The 18,328-nt window shown below is 41.7% G+C and overlaps 1 protein-coding gene across 5 annotated transcripts in view; it reads left to right on the top strand.

The window, feature by feature from the left end:
- The first annotated feature begins 1,349 nt into the window (after positions 1–1,349).
- Positions 1,350–18,328, top strand: part of LOC117263130 (CUB and sushi domain-containing protein 3) — a 479,142-nt gene continuing 462,163 nt past the window's right edge. For 4 of the 5 annotated variants that reach the window (XM_033636295.2, XM_033636294.2, XM_033636293.2 and 1 more), the window contains exons 1-2: positions 1,350–1,514; positions 1,616–2,557. In XM_033636295.2, coding sequence (XP_033492186.2) covers positions 2,308–2,557 — 250 coding nt within the window. In that variant the 5' untranslated portion in view covers positions 1,350–1,514; positions 1,616–2,307. Of the gene's footprint in view, positions 1,515–1,615; positions 2,558–18,328 lie in introns of those variants that run through there. The other variant, XM_033636296.2, reaches the window with a different exon arrangement.

Genomic DNA, 18,328 nt, shown 5'->3' with positions numbered 1-18,328 from the left:
TTAAATTCTGACAACAAAAAGAACTTTGTCACAGTTTTGAGCAAGAACTCCACAATTAATAACTCCACTCTCCTCACCTGGCAAACTCGAGCTGATGAAACACACTTGAGAGTTGCGATGTGAGTATGTGTCTCCCAAGCTGTTTGGGTTTGAGTCTTTTATATTTGTACAGAATATTAAGTTCACAGCAGCACCGAGTCAATAACAACAAAAAATGCTGTTATTGACTTGATAGCTACTTTATCATTTTCTCTTTTTAAAGTGAAAATCTATACACAATTTAAGTCTTTGCCTCAGTATTTTTGAGAGCGCGAAAAGAAGTGATTGTGCTTTTGACTGACAAAAGAAAAGGAAATGTGCCAATTACAACACTTTTATTACTTCCAATGAAATTGAAATATGTGATATTATTTTGAGTTGGAGGTGACAGAAGGCAGGCTTCTTTATGGCTTCCTTTATTGCTGTTGATATTTTTTATTTGTCTGGATAAAATGGCAATAACCTAAAATAGATCAAGGAAAATGGTACAATCAAGAAATTTCTAGGATAACAAGACAAAACACAAAGTAGCTGTTTTAACAACTGAAAGTATAATTATGAATAAAAATTTTAGTGGTATGAATAATAGATTCCAATGTATAAACATTCTGTGTTACAAGGCTGTGGACTACCACAGCAGGTTTAGCATACAGTACAGTTGAATTGTATCGCTACTAAACGTAGACAAATATTGACTAGAAAATCAATTAGGTGCCATCAGGAACTCAACAGTGTCACCTCACCGGACCAATAGATTCGCTCAAGTGTCTTTGTCTATCACGTGCCTCCAAATCCCAAACTCTTCCCTGTATTGATTTCATTTCAGAGGACCAGTGGATCAATGAGTGATGACAGGCCAGTCCATGTGACTATTGGGTAAAGCTCACCACATCATGTAATACTGTTAATAGGAAGCACTATTCTCCCCCATGTGATTTCCTTTTAGTTTGAATGGAGCTTTAAAATGGATTTTTGCATTTTGTTTTTCTTCCTTTTTTTGATTTGATCAAATTTGGACATCCGTAGGTAAAGTTTTGGCAAGCGCCCACTCCTCTGTGCCCCTGCATTTTGTCCTTTTCACACTGCTGCATCCACAATGAGCACGCACAGTATGCTCTGCGTAGCCTGATGTTCAAAAATAAACCAACATCCACCCAAACAACTGTGTTAGTTTTTAACAGAGAGTCCATTTTATTGCTGTTATTTCCGAGCAAAAGCACGTGAGTGGAAGCGGGAGCTTACGAGGAGCACTTGAAGGCAGCATCTCTGTACCGGCGGGGAGAAGCTAGAGACGCACCAGCCGCTACACCGGGAGAAAAGACCTAAGTAGACCAAGCAGAGAGGATGATACATGTCTCCTCTGGTTTCTGACAACAAGGGGGACTGTCGTATTATCTTTTCCTCGTTGGACTTTGGCGGAGAACTAAAGGAGGACTGGCTCAACGCGACGAGCAAGCTGTGGTTTGGCTTGTTTGGTAAGGAAATTTAAAAAAAGGGGAATGACTGATGGTTACTGTGAGAAGAAGTCAAATGAATAGTGGGCTGATGAGAGAGTGATTAATTTCTCTTCTTTCAGGAGGGGTGAAGATGCAACATTTTCCTCGCCGTTGTTTGTGAGAGGAAAGGAGGAGAAGAGGAGGAAAGACAAGAGGAAGGTTTGTCAGACGCACGAGACTAGAGACGGAGGAGAGGAGAGGAGGGTTATCCGGCCAGAGAAGAAAGACAGAACAAATATCCCTGTCCATTTTTTGAGACAGAGCAGAGAGGATTTTTTTTTAAAGCGAGACGGAGGAGAGGAGACACATACTGTGCGAAACGACACGGGAGGCTTATAAGGAAGGGGGGAAGCCAAATAGAAAGAGGGATATTTCAGGATGAAGAGGGGATGCAGCCCGGAGGAAGTGTGGATTTGAATCTCTCCCTGGCTCTCTATCACTCTTTTGAAGGGAACGGGACGGAATAGAGAGATATTAACGACGAGCGGCGGAGAGTGGATTTAAAGACAGAGAGACAACCTGTGTGCCCGTCTCATCTCCCCCCTCTGTCTCTCTGCCTTTCTCTCTGGATGTTGACTGAATTCATTTCTGGGATATGAAGGATTTATCTAGTCTATGTTAGAAGGAGGAGGCAAAGAAAACGCACGCGTTTCCCTCTCTCTCTCTCTCCCTTCTCTCTCTCCCTCTCTGTCTTCCTCTCTCCCTCTCCCTCTCTTCCTCTCCCTCCCCCCCCCCCCCTTTCTCTCCCTCCGCTTTCTGGATGTGAAGCAGCATGCGGCCCGGTGAGAGCTTAGAGGGCTCGCGCTCGGCTCGCGGAAGATGTATTGATGTTAATGATATTACTAATAGCGGCACGGAACGCTGTCTCGCGCACCCCTCGTCGGCTAAGACGAGGATGAAGAGGGGGACGACGAAGAGGAGGCTGAGAGGGATGAACGAGAGGATGACGGACGGAGGGATGACGGTGATGCGCTGTTTTCTGTGGAGTCTCGTTCTCTGCTCGCTCTCCTCGCGCGCGCAAGGTAAGGGGATGCGACACGCGCACACATACACACACGCAGCAGTCATGGGCGCACTCACGCGCAGTGACATAAACGCCCTCGCTCGCTCGCGCGCGCGCGCGCGCAAACACTCGCGGTTTGGGTGAGACTGGGGTGCTGAGTTTTTTTTTTGCTCTCTCTCTACTGCAGTCATGAGAAAGATGCTGCTTCTTCTGTGCGCGTGTGGGGTGACGGAGTGTGTGTGAGGGTGTCTGCGGGCGTGCGCGAGGATGTCTGTGAGGTGTCTATGCACTGTGTGTGAGTGAGAGGGGAGATGTGCGTGAGGGCGCGCGAGGTGCGTGCGTTGGATGTATGGTGTGTTGCGGAGCAGAGAGGAGAAATAGAAATTGGCTTACAGGGAGGATGAAGGGAAAGAAGGAGAGAGGGATAGAACCGGCAACAGCCTCTTCCCTTCCTTCCCTCCTTCCCTCCTTCCTTCTTTCCTTTCCTTATTTTCTGCTTGCTTCAGTTTGCCCCCCCCTCTCTCTCCATCCCTCTCTTCAATACTGCCATTGAGCTGGTAGCCAATAAATATTCTTGCGGTAGCTCTTGGGCTGTGGCAGCGAACGTGAGCTGCTTATACCAAAGTGTGTGCGGGAGTGTGTTTGTCTGTGTGTGTGTGTGGGTTTGTGCGTGCGTGTGTGTGAACGTGAGTTGTTTATAGTGATGAGGCCCAGGCCTTACACAGCATTTTATCCCCCAAATTTCTACCACCGTGCCCATTTGTCCCTCTCCTGCTGTATTTCGGTTAAAAGATGTTATATAATGCTGGTGTCTCCCCCTTTCTCTCGCTCTCACACACACTTTCGCACTTTGTCCCCCCCCTGTCTCTCCCCCCTCCTCTCGCTGTCTTGAGTGAAATAGGATGTTAAAATATTCACAGTATAGCACACTCTCCCACTTTCTTTGTCTGTCTGCATCTTGGTCTTCCTCTGCTTTACATTTTGACTTCCTCTGTCTGATCTCGTTCAGACACACACTGGAGCTAACACACATACACTCACGCAAACACACCCATTGCTGCATCAGGTGAGGCTTCAGTGGTATGGAAACTACCGGACCATTCATCACCGTATCTTCAGAAGAGGAAGGGAGAGGAGGATGAAGCGGAGGAGGCAAAAAATGGATAGGGAGGAAGAGGCTGGAGGGGAGATTGAGAGACTGGAAATGGGCTCGTGAGGAAGTGAGGCAGGAAATGAATAAGGGAAAGAGGTTTCTAAGTAACTTGCAGACTACGTGGGTTAAGAACTAGTGAGCAGAGAGAGTTTGTTTTGTTTGTGAAGAGTACAGGAAGACAACGGTAACCTGACAAAGCCAACAACTGTAGCAGCTTTTGAGAACCATTTGTCATTGCCATTGTAAAGTCAGCATGATCCTCCAGTGTAGGGAGATCATGTGTAGGCTGACGGAGCAGAAATATAATGGATTTCTACAGTGATTAAACAAATCGACACTGGGAACGTCTAGACACTTGGCTTTGCACCACCACAAGAATGTAGTTTTACTCTTTAAACAATACCCAGGAATATCCAGGCTTTTTGTAGCCTATTTGGAAAGGCTTTTTTTATGGTCTGATGGACAGATGAGAGATTGTGATTTGGAGGGTGTCGAACGAACAAAGACAAGAAAAGGTGGGATTTCCTCAGGCACAGAAGATCTCATTTTAAAGCCTTGGGGGACACAGATCTTGGCACTGATCTCCTCATGGCTGTCTGTGAGAGACCTCATAGTGTCAGATACTCCTCGTGGTATAAACATGGTCAAATTCAGGCTTCTTCAAGGGAGTTAAATGCAAATTCTCATTAGGATTAATAAAATGTCAAAGGTAGATATAGAAGTTGGCAAAGCCAGCAAGCAAATAAAATCATTTTTTTAAGTGTCAAGGCTGAGCAGGAAGGTAAATAAATGTGTAATTAAATGTCCCCTTGATCCATGCTGACATTTTGGGGACCAAGGCTTTAAAAAGAGGCTGGAAAATTAAAACCAGCCACCAGCCAAATGCTGTTACATTTTGGCTGTGGCTGGCGAATTAGTCTACTCTACGGGCCATTGGCAGGTAACCAATCATTGTATGGACCCGCAATTGTGTTCTGAAAAACCAATCTAGAAGGTAAAGTAATGAAATAATGGATTCACACGCCGCTGTAGTCAGTGGACAAAAACGTTAATACCTCAGCTTGCATGACATGTTTGACACAAAGATACAGCTGTTCCCAGAGTAGGCTTTTGTCATGATACTTGGTTTAAATTGAGGAGTGTGTTGCACTACAATAAGGTCAAGAGGACAGTCTTAGAGAGGGGTGATGAAAGGTTTCAGCTTACTTTGGACCCTGTCTGACAGGTTGTCATGGAAGTGTTACTCTTTTTGTATATTTTTTAATGCCTTGCAATTTAATGTTGAAGTTTATGTGAAAAAAATGAACTTGAAATGAAGTTTCCCTCTAAGTCAGATGCTGAAAAATTGCTGTACTTGTCCTCTGCTCTTCCCCTTCCCCCTGATCCCCTCTTCTCTGTTTCATCCACTCTCCTCTCCTCCTCCTCCCCCCCGCTGCTCCGCTCAGCTTAACTCCACCTCTCCTCTCTTCCTCTCTTCCCCTCTCCTGTCCCCTGCCCCTCTGTTTTCCTCTCCTCTGCTCAGCACTTCTTCTGTGCTCTCATCTCTCCTTTGGGCTCCCTCTCTCTTCCTTTTCGTCTGTCAGATTTGTCCTGTGGCTCCAGAGGCTTAATTTACTCACCAAACATACTAAATCGCACATGTGCGCACATGCACACAAGACAAAACCCACACACATTTTTCACCGTCTCCCAGACTCTTAAATGTATTCTGGGCTACATTCAGCCTGTCAGAATCAAACTGAGAGCTGCGTTCCAGCCTCGCAACCTGCACCTTTGCAATAGATCTATGTTTGAGCTTCTTTTCAGCACCACCTCTAGGATTAACCCAACTGCAGATTTTTACTGACAGTTTGGATTTCATCAGCACTCAATCAGTGGACTAATACTGATCAATCATCTCGTAGTAATCATCCTTTAGACAGCCTGGTAATCTGTGTCTGGTCATCGGTGGGGTGAGGAATTAAAACAGGTTTCTCTTAAGGCTGGTCTAAAGCATGTGACCAACTAATTAAACCAGATGGCTAAAAATAGCTAATTTAATTTACATTGACTAGCCATGGAAATGTAGTGCTTTGTTCTTGCAACATGGCTAAATTGAAATTTATCAGTCATCCCCTGGTAGCGTCTAGTAATTTAATGCTGGTCATCAGTGTTAAATTGGACAGGCTGTCAGGCGCAGTGAAATGGTCCTCCAACCAGGTTTTATAACCCATCCCTGGATATCAGAGATTGATTGGTGCGGTTTACAACTCCGATGTTGATTATAAGTCATTGATTGATGTCATCCATTAACGCGCCACTGCTAGTCATTTACCTGTGTTAGTTACTGGTTGAGCACTTTGGTAATCACTCTCTGCTGTCAATTATGGATTGATATGCAACGTACAATTAATAATAAGGTTTACTAGTGGGCTTGGAGGCATAAGATTATGCCTGCATTGACGGGCACAGGGGGATACCATCTCTTTGTCTTTCTCTGCTGAATTCACATGTAAACAGACATGGGTTTGGACTATTAGTACACTGTGTACACACACGCTGAGGCAGACGAGCACTCTCACACTGAACATTAGCGCAACACAGACTCTCTAACACACATTTAATCCTGTGGCTTATGGCTGGTTTCTCAGGGAGCGAGATGTGTCTGTCGCAGAGTCAGCCTCTGATCATATAAATACTTTTGACTTAGTGAGGAAGAAAGTGAGAGAAAAGGGGGGAAGATGGGGAGGCAGGAATGGGAAAGAGAGTAAGGTGTGTGTGTCTTCATATCCTCAACTCCATTCTCTCCTCATCTGTCCCTCTGACTTTCATTCACCTAATCCTCTCCCGCATTTCCAACCAACAACTTGTAATTACTTGTTTTTCCTTCCTCACCTCTCCTCCTTCAACTCACTGTCAACATTCAGTACTAAAGCCGGAAGTAGTATGGCAGCATAATGTAGCAGAAGGAAATGTAAGGGTGGGGACCTCAAGCTATTTAATTTCATTTATTTTATTTCAAAGGACAACGCACATTAATCAACATTTCTGTAAATGTGACAGGGTTAGCCAGCTGGCTAATTTTGAACTGTAGTCTTTTAGCAAGATGTTTTGAAACCAATAAAACCACTAAAAGCTGGTGTTGACATTTTTGATATTTAACCAAAAGCAGATTTTTTCTTTAAACCTTAACAGTGGCTTTAGTTATATAAATGTAACTTTTTTCTCGAAAGCCATTACCCGAGTTTGGAACCAAACATTTAACAGTTAAGATTTTGCTCATAGGCTCAAAATGAACACATTTGGTTTAATGATGTCATGATACCAAAATTTAAACAAAAAAAAGTCCTAAACACACAAAAAAGGATACATTTTTTTCTTCTTTAAATTAACCTGCACAAAGTACTGGTACAGAAGCATTCACTTAACACATGCCTCCAGTCATGTGGTAGGTTTGTTGGTAAAAAGAATGCAGTAAGCCAGTGTATCATCATATATGGGTTTGTATGATGCAAAAAAAATGCACACACAGCAGTATATATGATTTCCTATGAATGACCCTAGATACTTGTGTACTTAACATAAAGTTACATAAGTTAGGTGTAGGAAAGTAAATTTATGTAGGTTATGTTTAAGAAAAGAAACATGGAGATAATGTACCTCAGAATAACTCAAAGTTCACTTGGTTTCACAATGGACACAAACACCAGTCTCCCGGGAGGAAGTCCTGTGTTGTTTGACCCATCCACCACCCTAACCTGTGTCCTTAGACGGACTTTAATGATAATAATAATAATAATAATAATAATACATTTTATTTATAGGCACCTTTCAGGACACTCAAGGTCACTGTACAAAAGACAATAATAATAAAACAATCAGTAAAACATGACAATCAAAAAACGCAAAACATAACGTCATACATAAAACAGCAGTAAAGTGCAACAGTGAGGTCATTCCAGTCCAGATTAAAGGGAGTGCGCCTGTCTAAAAAGGTGAGTTTTGAGGCAGGATTTGAAGGAGGTGACAGAGTCCGAGTGTTGTATGTTTTTATGTCCTGCGGTAGAGAGTTCCAGAGCAGAAGACTGGAGGCCGAGCGGCTGAAGGCTCTCGACCCCGTGGTGGGTAAGTGACCAGGTGGGAGGGTGAGTTGAATGGAGGAGGTGGACCTGAGAGTACGGCTGGGTCTTTAATCACATGATTGCAGCCTTTACAATAACGTAGGTTATGCACTAAATCTGGTGCATTACCTTTGATAGGTATACATACGAGCAGTGCATGAGAACAATCTGTGCACGCCACAGGTTGAGGACCAGTTGATTTTCCCTCCTGTTGTTTCATTTCCTGTTGTTTCATCAGGTTGAGGACCAGTTGATTTTCTTCCCCGCTGTTTCATCTGTGCAGCCTAAGGTTGAAAATCTGACTGTAGATCTGTTTTTGTTTTAATATCTTTGGTCCTTTTGATACTATCAAATCAAATCAAAAAGTTACCGAGATCGTATTGTTTTAAACATGTGGTATTAAAAAAAGTATCAAACTGTTGATAGTTTTGACAACCCTCATCTGGTTCAGTAACGACCTACAGAGAAGTTCTGTCATGATACTGGGATTTCAAAGTTTGATACAATACCATGAAGAATATCGATATTTAATACCATTTTCGATACCATGGGGAAAATTGAAATTAAGCACATACGATTTAAAACATTTATTTATAGATACATTTTATAAGGCTGAAAGATGACAATGACAACTTTATTTTTCTTGGTTTATCACAAGAGTACGGCAGAATGGCTGAAGTAAACATTAAAAGTAAAGAGATAACAAAAAAGTGCAGTGGATACCAGAGTATCTATACTGAGATAAAATGAGTATTGGAACCATTTAAAATATTTAGAATGAATATATGTATATCGCTATATCAATATTTTTGACAACACCAATACAGAATATGCTAAATATCTTAGCAGGGATCATTTTTCTGGAGATGCAGGCAGCATTACTTTTTTCATTTCATTCATTTTTTGTCATTGCACAATACAGTGTTGCACAACAAAATGCACTTGTGGTCAATTCATGCCACACAAAGCTTGTTTTCGTAACACAAAATTGTTGCCCATGAATTGAATTCTTTGGATGGAGATGACCACTTCCCTAGCAGCAAGGTTGAGTGTGTGTTGCTTCACATTTCCTGATGAATTTGAAGCCTTTGATATTTTCCAACATTAGAGGGCATTGCAATTTCAGTTAAAGTTCTCCCTCTATGTCTTTTTCTATTTCGTTTGTGCGCTCAGCACTCCTTCTCTCACAGTGTCATTGCCTTGAAAATCCTTGGATTCTAGTGTTACTGCCTTAGCTGTACTGGGAACTCCCCTGTTGAGTACTGAGCAAGTGTGTGTTTTATTGTGTAAATTCATATTCTTGATATTTGGCTGCTCTATACTCAGTAGTGTTTCCTCTCCATCCATCTTCTTCCACCCCTAATCGCCCATTCTTCTCTTCCCTTACCTCCTCCTACCAACATTCACCCATGATGAATTTATAATCACCTCCTTTCTCACATCCCACATCTGCCATCTCCCTTCATACCTTCTTCCTTTAGTTTCTGTCCTCCATTAGCCTTGCTTCTCCTCTTTCCCCTCTCCTCCCCTGCTCCATCCAGCCCCTATCCTTAGAGAATTTCTTATAAGTGTTGATTGTAATAGGTCGGCACTCACGGGGTAACGTTCTGATAATCTCTCGTGTGTTTTCTGACTCAGCCAACAAACAGGGTACGCATTCAATTCCTGCACGCAGATTGCCAGCCGAATTGGTGTGTTTTTAAATTGCCACAGAGCCAAATCTACTCATGTATTTCAGATTTGTGTTTGTCTGCCATGATTTCAGAAATGTCAGCTTGCACATATTGAACAGGCTGCTAAATTGAAAGAAGTGATAATTTTGTCATGCAAATTGGACTTAAGAGAGTGTGTACTCCAGTGAGCGGTTCCAGCTGTTCCTGGGCCCTGTGGATCCATAACAGCTTTTTATGTACAATTGCTCTTTTCCTTTTCCATTTACAGACTGGTGTCGCGAGTGTAATAAGTGTAAGCATAATTCATCATAGTTGAATGCAAAGACATGGTGGCGTCCTGCAGGAGCCATCAGCAAATAAAACTGTGCCATCCACTAACTGTAAAAATACTGATAGAATTTTAGTTAGTATATTTTGAATGTGTCTCTTATGTGTTTTGCTGTTGAATCTTTACTATAATTCTGTGTATAATATCCAACATTCCATTAAATGCACACATACGCACGCACACACAAATCAAATGCATTGCTTAAGTCACTATGAAGCGTACCAAATATGAAACAAGGCTCTGATTAAAGGCCCGTCAAATTGGGAAAATCAACTGTGTTTCTCAATTACGCCAAAAGGTGACTTTTGGGAGATATGAGGTTTCTGAAGAGCACATGCGTTGTGTACGTACACATTAACTCAGACACACACGTAGACACGTGTACACGAGAACACAATCTGTCAGTCTTTCGTAGCCTCTTCATTATTTCAAAGATGATTAGAAGTAGACATGACGTGAACATGTTGAGTGGGCAAGCACACACACGCACACACAGTCGCTCTGACACACTAATAAATACACAAAACTTTGTTGGGCACATAAAGATAGCATGTGTTACCCTGAGGGTGTGACCGCAAACACACAAGCACACGTACTTACACATGAATACGAACAGGGACAGGACACACACACACAGAGTTGCTCTGATGCGTTACAGGAAAGGCAGATGAGAAATTAACAAAGACAGACAGTCTCGTATCCAGCTGGTGCTTGGTGTGTGTGTGTGTGTGTGTGTGAGAGAGAGAGAGAGAAAGGGAGAGAGAGAGAGAGAGAGAGAGGTTCTAATCTATGTAAAGAAACAGGCAACATGGCCAATATAGGAGGAGCTATTTCTTCTAAGATGGAACCTTGGATTAAAATGGGAAGCTGTGTGCACAGGAATCCTTCTATATAGATGGATGGGCATATAAACAGAAGTGTCGGTCAAAGGTTCGATCCCTGGTGACAGCTAGTCTGTCCCTGTCAGACTGTCCTTGAGGGAGGTGCTGATGCCCTTAATGACCGTGTGCTCTCTGGGGAAAATGCATGCAGTATAGCTGTCAGTAAATTCCTACAAGACCAGCACCACAACAGAGCTGAAATGACACAAATAATGCAGAATGTAAAGACATAGAAAAGCTTGATGATTATCGTGGTGAAAGCAGGCTATGTTCATCATAAAAGCTCGACAGACCAAATCATGTTGATGTCATGGCAACCTGAGATTAACTTGAGCTAAATACATTTTGTGCCAGTCCTGTCACTTTGCCTTTTGATTCGTACCTATTTTAGTAATTTGGCTGTCACTGTCTTCACTACCTTACATGTGGCTTGTGCTAGTGAAGGAAAAGAAATGGTCAAATGCAGTGGACAGCATTCGTTCATCTTAAAGAAAACAAATGGACCACATTACAATAAATTTAAATGATAAGCATCATTAATAATTCTATTATTAATGACTGCTTAATTTAAAGGGAGCAACAAGTCCTTTTAATGGGTAGCAAATTATTCCTGTCGCAAATTATTCGTGTATAGTATTCCATTAACTTCAGAGGTTTAGGAAACAGCTCACATGGGCTTTGACTTGAAAACACCTTTTGAATGGGGGTTCACAATAGATAAGGGGCAGTCCAATGAATTACCTTAAACTGGTTTGATTTAATGCAAACCACCTGAACCAGCATCTGTGATTATGACATGTTCTGGCCAATTAAAAGTAGCTTCCATCAGAAACCCTTGACAATGGCGAAATCCAGCTTGTATTGCATCAGTAAATAGCCATATGACAATGCCATTACCATTATATTAAGTTTGTTTATAATGGACTAAAAGAGCTAATTCAGTCATGAACACTTTTGTCAAGGAAAACTTCATTTCCATTTGCAGTATTATATTTGGCAATATGGCTCTGTTCTAGGGCCTCTCTGCCTTTCCTAGGCCTACGCAGGAAGCCTAAGGCAGAAAGAGCACGCCTCTCCACCCTTCTACGTGCCTACATAAAAAGCATAAGGCGGAGAGAGCACACTTCTCCGCCCTGCCACGCGCCTACATGGAAAGCCTAAAGGCAGAGAGAGCACACGTCTCTGTCCTTCCGCACGCAAATGAGGAAAGCCTGAGGCAGAGAGAGCAAACCTTCCTGCCCTTCCATGCGCCTACATGGAAAGCCTGAGGCAGGGAGAGCAGCGTCAAAGACCCCCGAGGAACAGATCTGAGCCATCATCAATAACAAAGAGAAATGACATTAATAAGTCAGACACAGCATGAAAAGGAGGAGCTGGGGTGGAGGCCGGTTGCAAAGCGGCTTGCAGAGGAAGCAAAAACAGTAGGCAGGCCAGAGCACTTTAAATAGGGCGCCCTGAATAAGACTTAGTTGCATAGGAAGGAATGATGTGATCTATCAGCTGACTCCTCCCATCAGTCAGCTGCTACATCAGTTGATTGGCTGTTTGAGGATCAGCTGATGTTGCTGGGATGTGAGCTGAGCTTGACATCATGTCCTGCCTGAACTAACACTATGCTCAATTAGTGTCTGACAGACTGTGAGCCGAGCACCTGACAACATGAAGGATATCGATTTCAGTAGAGATGGGAGGGGCGATGAGCAGCGCGTGTTGTGTTTGTTTGCCAGAAAGTTGGTGTGTTGTTTGGGGTGACCAGACTAGACATGGCAAAATGAATCCTTTAAGAAACCTAAAGCTGTGCCAATATGGCAACATTTTGGTTTTGAAGCGGACAATAGAGGTGCACGAACTGACCATGAGCAACGCGGTGTGTCGTTTTGAGCTGAACTTTTGTCAAACGCCCTTGAAAGTGCTGCTATGAATGAGAAACAGCTGATTTATGAAGTTAATATGAGGAGTTATCCACACAAGACCTTCTTATTTCACAACAAGAATCTAAATAAGGTGGCAGCTGGCTTGAGGGAGATCACTGGGGAGCTGGAAATTTCTGGGAAATGACTATTGTTTATAACAACCTACTTGCTATTGGCTATATTAAATGTTATTTCCAGTTATTGTCACAATATAAAACATGTATTTTCTGTTTAAAAGTACAAACTTGGAAGACAGCAAGAATTCACCCATGTTTTACGTGGTTAAGTCTCCAGATTTCCAGTGCATGGCTAATAGGCCGACATGGTTACATGGTTCACGTGGTTATGTCTCCAGTCTAGGACTTCCGATGTTGTGCTATGCAACATGATAGTTGGACCCTGGTTTACTGTTAGGACACGGCATCATTTTGCTCCACTCCTGAGCGACGTCTAGTACTACACCTAGTGGTAGAATTTGGTATTCTGGTCCGGTCCAGCTCTGAATATCAAACCGGTTTGAACATTTTTAAATCAGCCCTGAATTTCAGAATAGAGATTTCATAAACCTGTTACCTTTTTAGCATATATATAAAACCTACAAGCAAAACATTTGTAAGCTATTAGTTAAACATGACCACAATCTACATTAACAAGTTATAATTCATCAGTAGCTATATTATATCCTCACCTCAGGTAGTCTAATGATAACTGTGAACTCATAATTAATAGATGTGCTGCATTTTTATCCACAGATGTGTGAACAGTGTTGTAGGTAATAATGTGCAAATGATGTACCAGCAGTGATAATCTTTACTCATGGATATGATATAAAGCGTGGATAAATGGCATCGCTAATGATGTGCTACCCCCATTGAATATGTTTAGAATATGATCTGTAATTTGTCATTGTAATTTAACTCGTCATTAACTCAACTTTTATTTGAGATCCATCATCGCACAATTCAACAAGCTCTCAGTTTCTTTATCTGTTGTAATTAGACAAGTTTACCTCCGATATTTCATGCTTCCCTGCTCTGCTCGTTATATCTCATTTTACTTAGAGGTCTTTGTCTAATGTAGCAATGATGTGATGGATATCAGATTTTTGGGATGAGATTGTTGCCATGGTGACCATCTGAACATTAAAACCTGTCAGCTGTTGGTACAGTGCATCACGCAGACATGCACACGGATGCACAAAGATGAAAGATATAAAATATGTTGGAGCCAAATAATAAAACTAAAACCAGTTTGATGTTGTTTAAATACACTTTGATGATTTTCTTGGCCCTGTTACTCATATAATGAGTTTAATTGAAACTATTTATAAGAACATGCAGCCATTTTTTAAAAAAAACAAATGTTAGATATGATACGTGTCAGTGAAGGTGCAAGAAAACATCCCTTTTAAGTGAGTAGTTCATGCACTAGTTACGCATGAGCATCACATAGGGACTTATTAAACAGCTGCAGTAGTTATTTTTGATTATTTGATCCTTCCAGGTATTATTTTTATGTTTGTGAAAAACACAAATTATTTGAATATGTATTTAGTGACAGTAAAATAACAGTCAGGTCTCTAAAGACATGGAAAACTACTCAACACAGGTACACATGACACACACGTGAAGGTAATTTGATTAGTCAGTGTGCTAGACAGTTGAACCCTCCATGAACCCAACTGCAGTCTCTCCTGTCAGATGCAAAAATCTCAACTCAAACCTTTCAACAATTTTAATTACCGTCAATTAAGGATTAAAGTTGACAATTTTTTTTTTGAAAATGCGGAGTACTCTAACTGGTTTAATCCTATCCCATTCAATAATAATCATATAACAAAACATGTTAATTCTGTTTATCCCAGTATGAAAAAATAATAGTGCTTCTGACAGTGCGGGGTGTTGAAGGGGAGAGAAAAACACAGAGCAACAGGGGGTGTTTTTGTGTTAATGTCTGGTGTGTGATGACAGGTATGCCCATGTGCCCCAAACCCACAGAAACATGGCTGCAAGCAGACATCACACACACACACACACCGCGCAATCTAAACACACACGCACAATCTCACTAGCTCATCACTTTGTGCTGTTATGCACATGAGGATAGTCTATTGTTTGACTGTGTTATTAAATTAATCCCCCCGTCCCGTGATCATAAACAGATTGTTTTATTTTATTTTGACATTTCACAACACGTCTTAATCTTTGCAAGCAAGAACGTTGTTTAATTATTATTATTATTCTAATTATTCAGTCATGCTTACATGCATATGCACCCCTTCTCCTGCAGTCTTATTCGCTGGGAGTCTCAGAGCTCTGCAGGTGATGCATTTCCTACCCTAAGTGATGATGTATTTCCTGTCTGAGTCTTGCGCCTTGGGAGCCTTTTTGTACTGTTGTTCATTCTGTCTATGTGTGTGTGTGTGTGTGTGTTTCTGTGCACAGGACTTTTTTTCCTGTACGTGTGTGTGCACGTGCATGTGTGTGCTTGTCTGCTCCATTCCCAGAGAAGACTCATTTCCCCAGCAGGCCCTGTCAGGCTGTTTCTGGGCGCACTCAGTTCACAGCTGGAGGCTACTGCTGTCACCTGCTTACCTAACATCCCTCTCTCCTCTCCTCTCCTCTCCTCTCCTCTCCTCTCCTCTCCTCTCCTCTCCTCCTTCAGTCTTAACATTAGTTAAAGTATGTATCCCCATATAACACTCACTAATTCATATGGGTGCAGCTTTCTACAAAATAAGCTAAAGTGAAAGGGAGCTGGTCCTTTATAGTTGGCAGTAAAATTACTCCAAAGAGACTGTGCAGCCAAACGATTGCACTGAAAGTCTACAAGTCCTATTTTTACACCAGTATTTAGCGCAAGTCTTCACTAAAATTGCTGTTTTCTAAAGCTTTCATGCTTGGGTGGCCACCAGCATTCTCCAAAAGGAGGACACCTCTGCAGGGCAGGCAGGGACACTAACTAAGACAGCTACAGTCACAGTTAATGTGTATGTATATACCATATTTACACACATATACTATGAAAATAACTCAGAGGCACCAATTTGTCCTCTGCATATGGACATGCAAAGCCCAAACAGCCTAAATTGTGATCAAACAAAGGGGAAGCAGACAGAGAGCAAATGTCAGCATACAGGAAGTAGAAGGTCATTAATTTAATAGCTAAATAACTGACATGTACAAACTTATTTTTGTCTGATGTGCTGGGAAAAGAAGTTTGCACACACAGACGTCCCAGAGGTGATGGCATGCAGCTCGCAGACAAAAGCTCAGCAGGGTGTTGCAGTGGACAACAGTAAACGTTTTGATCTTTGACACTGGCCGTCTGTCTCCCCCACACCCCGACCCTACCCCGCTCTCGCTCAGGATCACCGGGTCAGACAGAGAGCAGATGCTTAACCGCACGACCACAACCAAACCTGACACCACAACACGTATACCCCCAATCTGTCATCTCCTCTTGTTAAATTATTAGTCTCAGTGGAAGATGTTTGTCACCTGTTTAATTGTCCATCTCAGATTTCTGGTGAAAGAAAAGGGGAGACTGATGAAACAAAAGCTTGCTTTAACTCTGCAATCCAGTTGATTGCATCCTATTGATTTACATATGTAACTGATCCATCAGAAGTTTGTGTTGGAAATCCTTGAGTTGATGTTTGCTGGAGACTTAATTGTTGGTAGGGGTCCTCCCGGTATTCATGCCTGGGTTGAATCAGGTGAAGTCTGTGTGGACCTGTGTAACTACATGTTTAGTGCAGTGGTGCCCCAAAGGGGGGGCCATGGCCACCCTGTTACAATTGCCGTACCCCCCTGTGGCATGTGAGCTAGTACAAAGGTAGTAGTAAAGTGTGAAGACTAGACAACTTAAGGCATGCATTGACACCAACTATCTTGGCATAGCTTGTCAGAAGGGGGGCCAAATAACACTCCACGTTTAGGTTCAATTTTAGCAAGGGAACAACTGGCATGGCCATTTTCAAAGGGGTCTAGACCTGAAAGTGGGTTCTATGGGTATCCACAAGTCTCCCCTTGTTCTCAGTAAATGTTTTGCTCCTTACAATCAATGTACTCCTTCAGATTTAAGCTGTATATTGTCTTTTTAAGGAAAAGGATAACTATCTGAACACTGATGGATTGCTTAACATATGTGTATACAGATACATAGCACATTAAGACAGGATTGTTGTGGATTTTCAGTGCCCCCCTTTGGCCACCCCTATGAGTATTGACTGATGAAGGCAAAGAGTCTCTAGCTTATTAAGTCCATCACCTATAACAAACCTCCTAGTCTTATATCTAACTCTGTTATTTGTTTGGATATGTTTTCTGATAAGGCAGATTTGTGTGAATAGCTCAGATACAGCAAACAACATGGATAATCATTAGGCTAAAAGATGTTTTTGTTCTTTGGCAAGCTTCCTGTAATACACTTTGTATCTGCTGCATTTGGTGCCAGTGTTCCTTTAGGTTTTATGTGGTTTTACAAAACCTACGACAGAAGCTAAGTGCCTCTTTGGCGTGAAAAGCATGGCAAACAATTTAATCTCCATTTTGTTGTTAATAGAAAACCATAACCTTTTTTTTTTTTTTTTTTGGTTGCGACACTTTTCTTCTCCATCCAAATTTCCTAAAAAAAAAGTATTAGTTATTGTAGTTAAATTAAGTTAACCTACTAATTGCAGGTTATTTACAATGCTGTATTATGTATTATATGTTTTAACAGGACAATGAAACAAATTACAAATGAAAAAAACCTTTTGGGGGGCACAAAAGCAGAAATATATTAAAGATCTTTTTCATTTGATGCTCAGTATTAACACGTTATTGAACTATAGTTTAGAAATGTGTTAAACATTGGCCCAAAGCCCAATGCCAGGTGTAATATGGTCTCATAGCACCTCTCACATTGCCAAATGATGTTTCCACCTTGCTGCTGATCTCTTGAGGTAATTTACTGTATATCCTTCAACAAACAAAAAGAGCAGAAGGCTATTCCAAGTACTAGTCAGTGTCCAACTGCCTGGCAGAGGTAGAGTTGAAATGAGTTTCTGAGATCAAAAGAAACAGAACGATAAAAGGATAAAAGGGATTGGAAAGATCAAAGGATTTGAGTCACTGGATCAGAATTGCTCCTTTATAGAGCAGAAATCAACAGAATTAAAATCCATTCAAACACAAGGAACCCTGGACTCCACCTATGTCATGAAGGTCACTGCGCCCAAAAGACATTTTCTCTGGACTTCATACATTCGATCAGGTTGAGTTCCAACAAAGAAATTTTTCTTATGCTCCACAAAAGTAGTCCACAAAGCATCTCTGCTCAGATATATATCAGCGGTATAAACTTTTTGCTGTTCACTTTTGCTCTTATTTTTTCCAAGTTAACAGAGATGATGGGAGAAGAGAAGATGACATGAGGGGAACATAAGTGATGTATCCTTGGTCATCGATCTATGAGCCAAGGTTGTATGGACTTTTTGTTATCAGTGGTGAAAGAAGTGCTCAGATCTATTTACCCAACTGACTGTAGCAATGCTACAGTTAGAAAGTACTGTCTTACAAGTACTGCATTCAAATTTTTTTTTAAAGGAACAGGGTGAAGGATTTAGTGGCATCTAGCGGTGAGGATTGCAGTTTGCAACCAGCCGAACTTCCCCCTTGTGACAAGTACGAAGTCCTGATTAGACTTCTTTCAGTGTTCATTCATCAGGAGGTTTTTTATCAGGAGCCAAAACAAACG

The sequence above is a fragment of the Epinephelus lanceolatus genome, chromosome 16, assembly GCF_041903045.1.
Source record: "Epinephelus lanceolatus isolate andai-2023 chromosome 16, ASM4190304v1, whole genome shotgun sequence".
Lineage (NCBI taxonomy): Eukaryota > Metazoa > Chordata > Actinopteri > Perciformes > Serranidae > Epinephelus > Epinephelus lanceolatus.
Note: the sequence above shows the minus strand (reverse complement) of the source record. Positions and strands in the feature narration are given on the sequence as shown.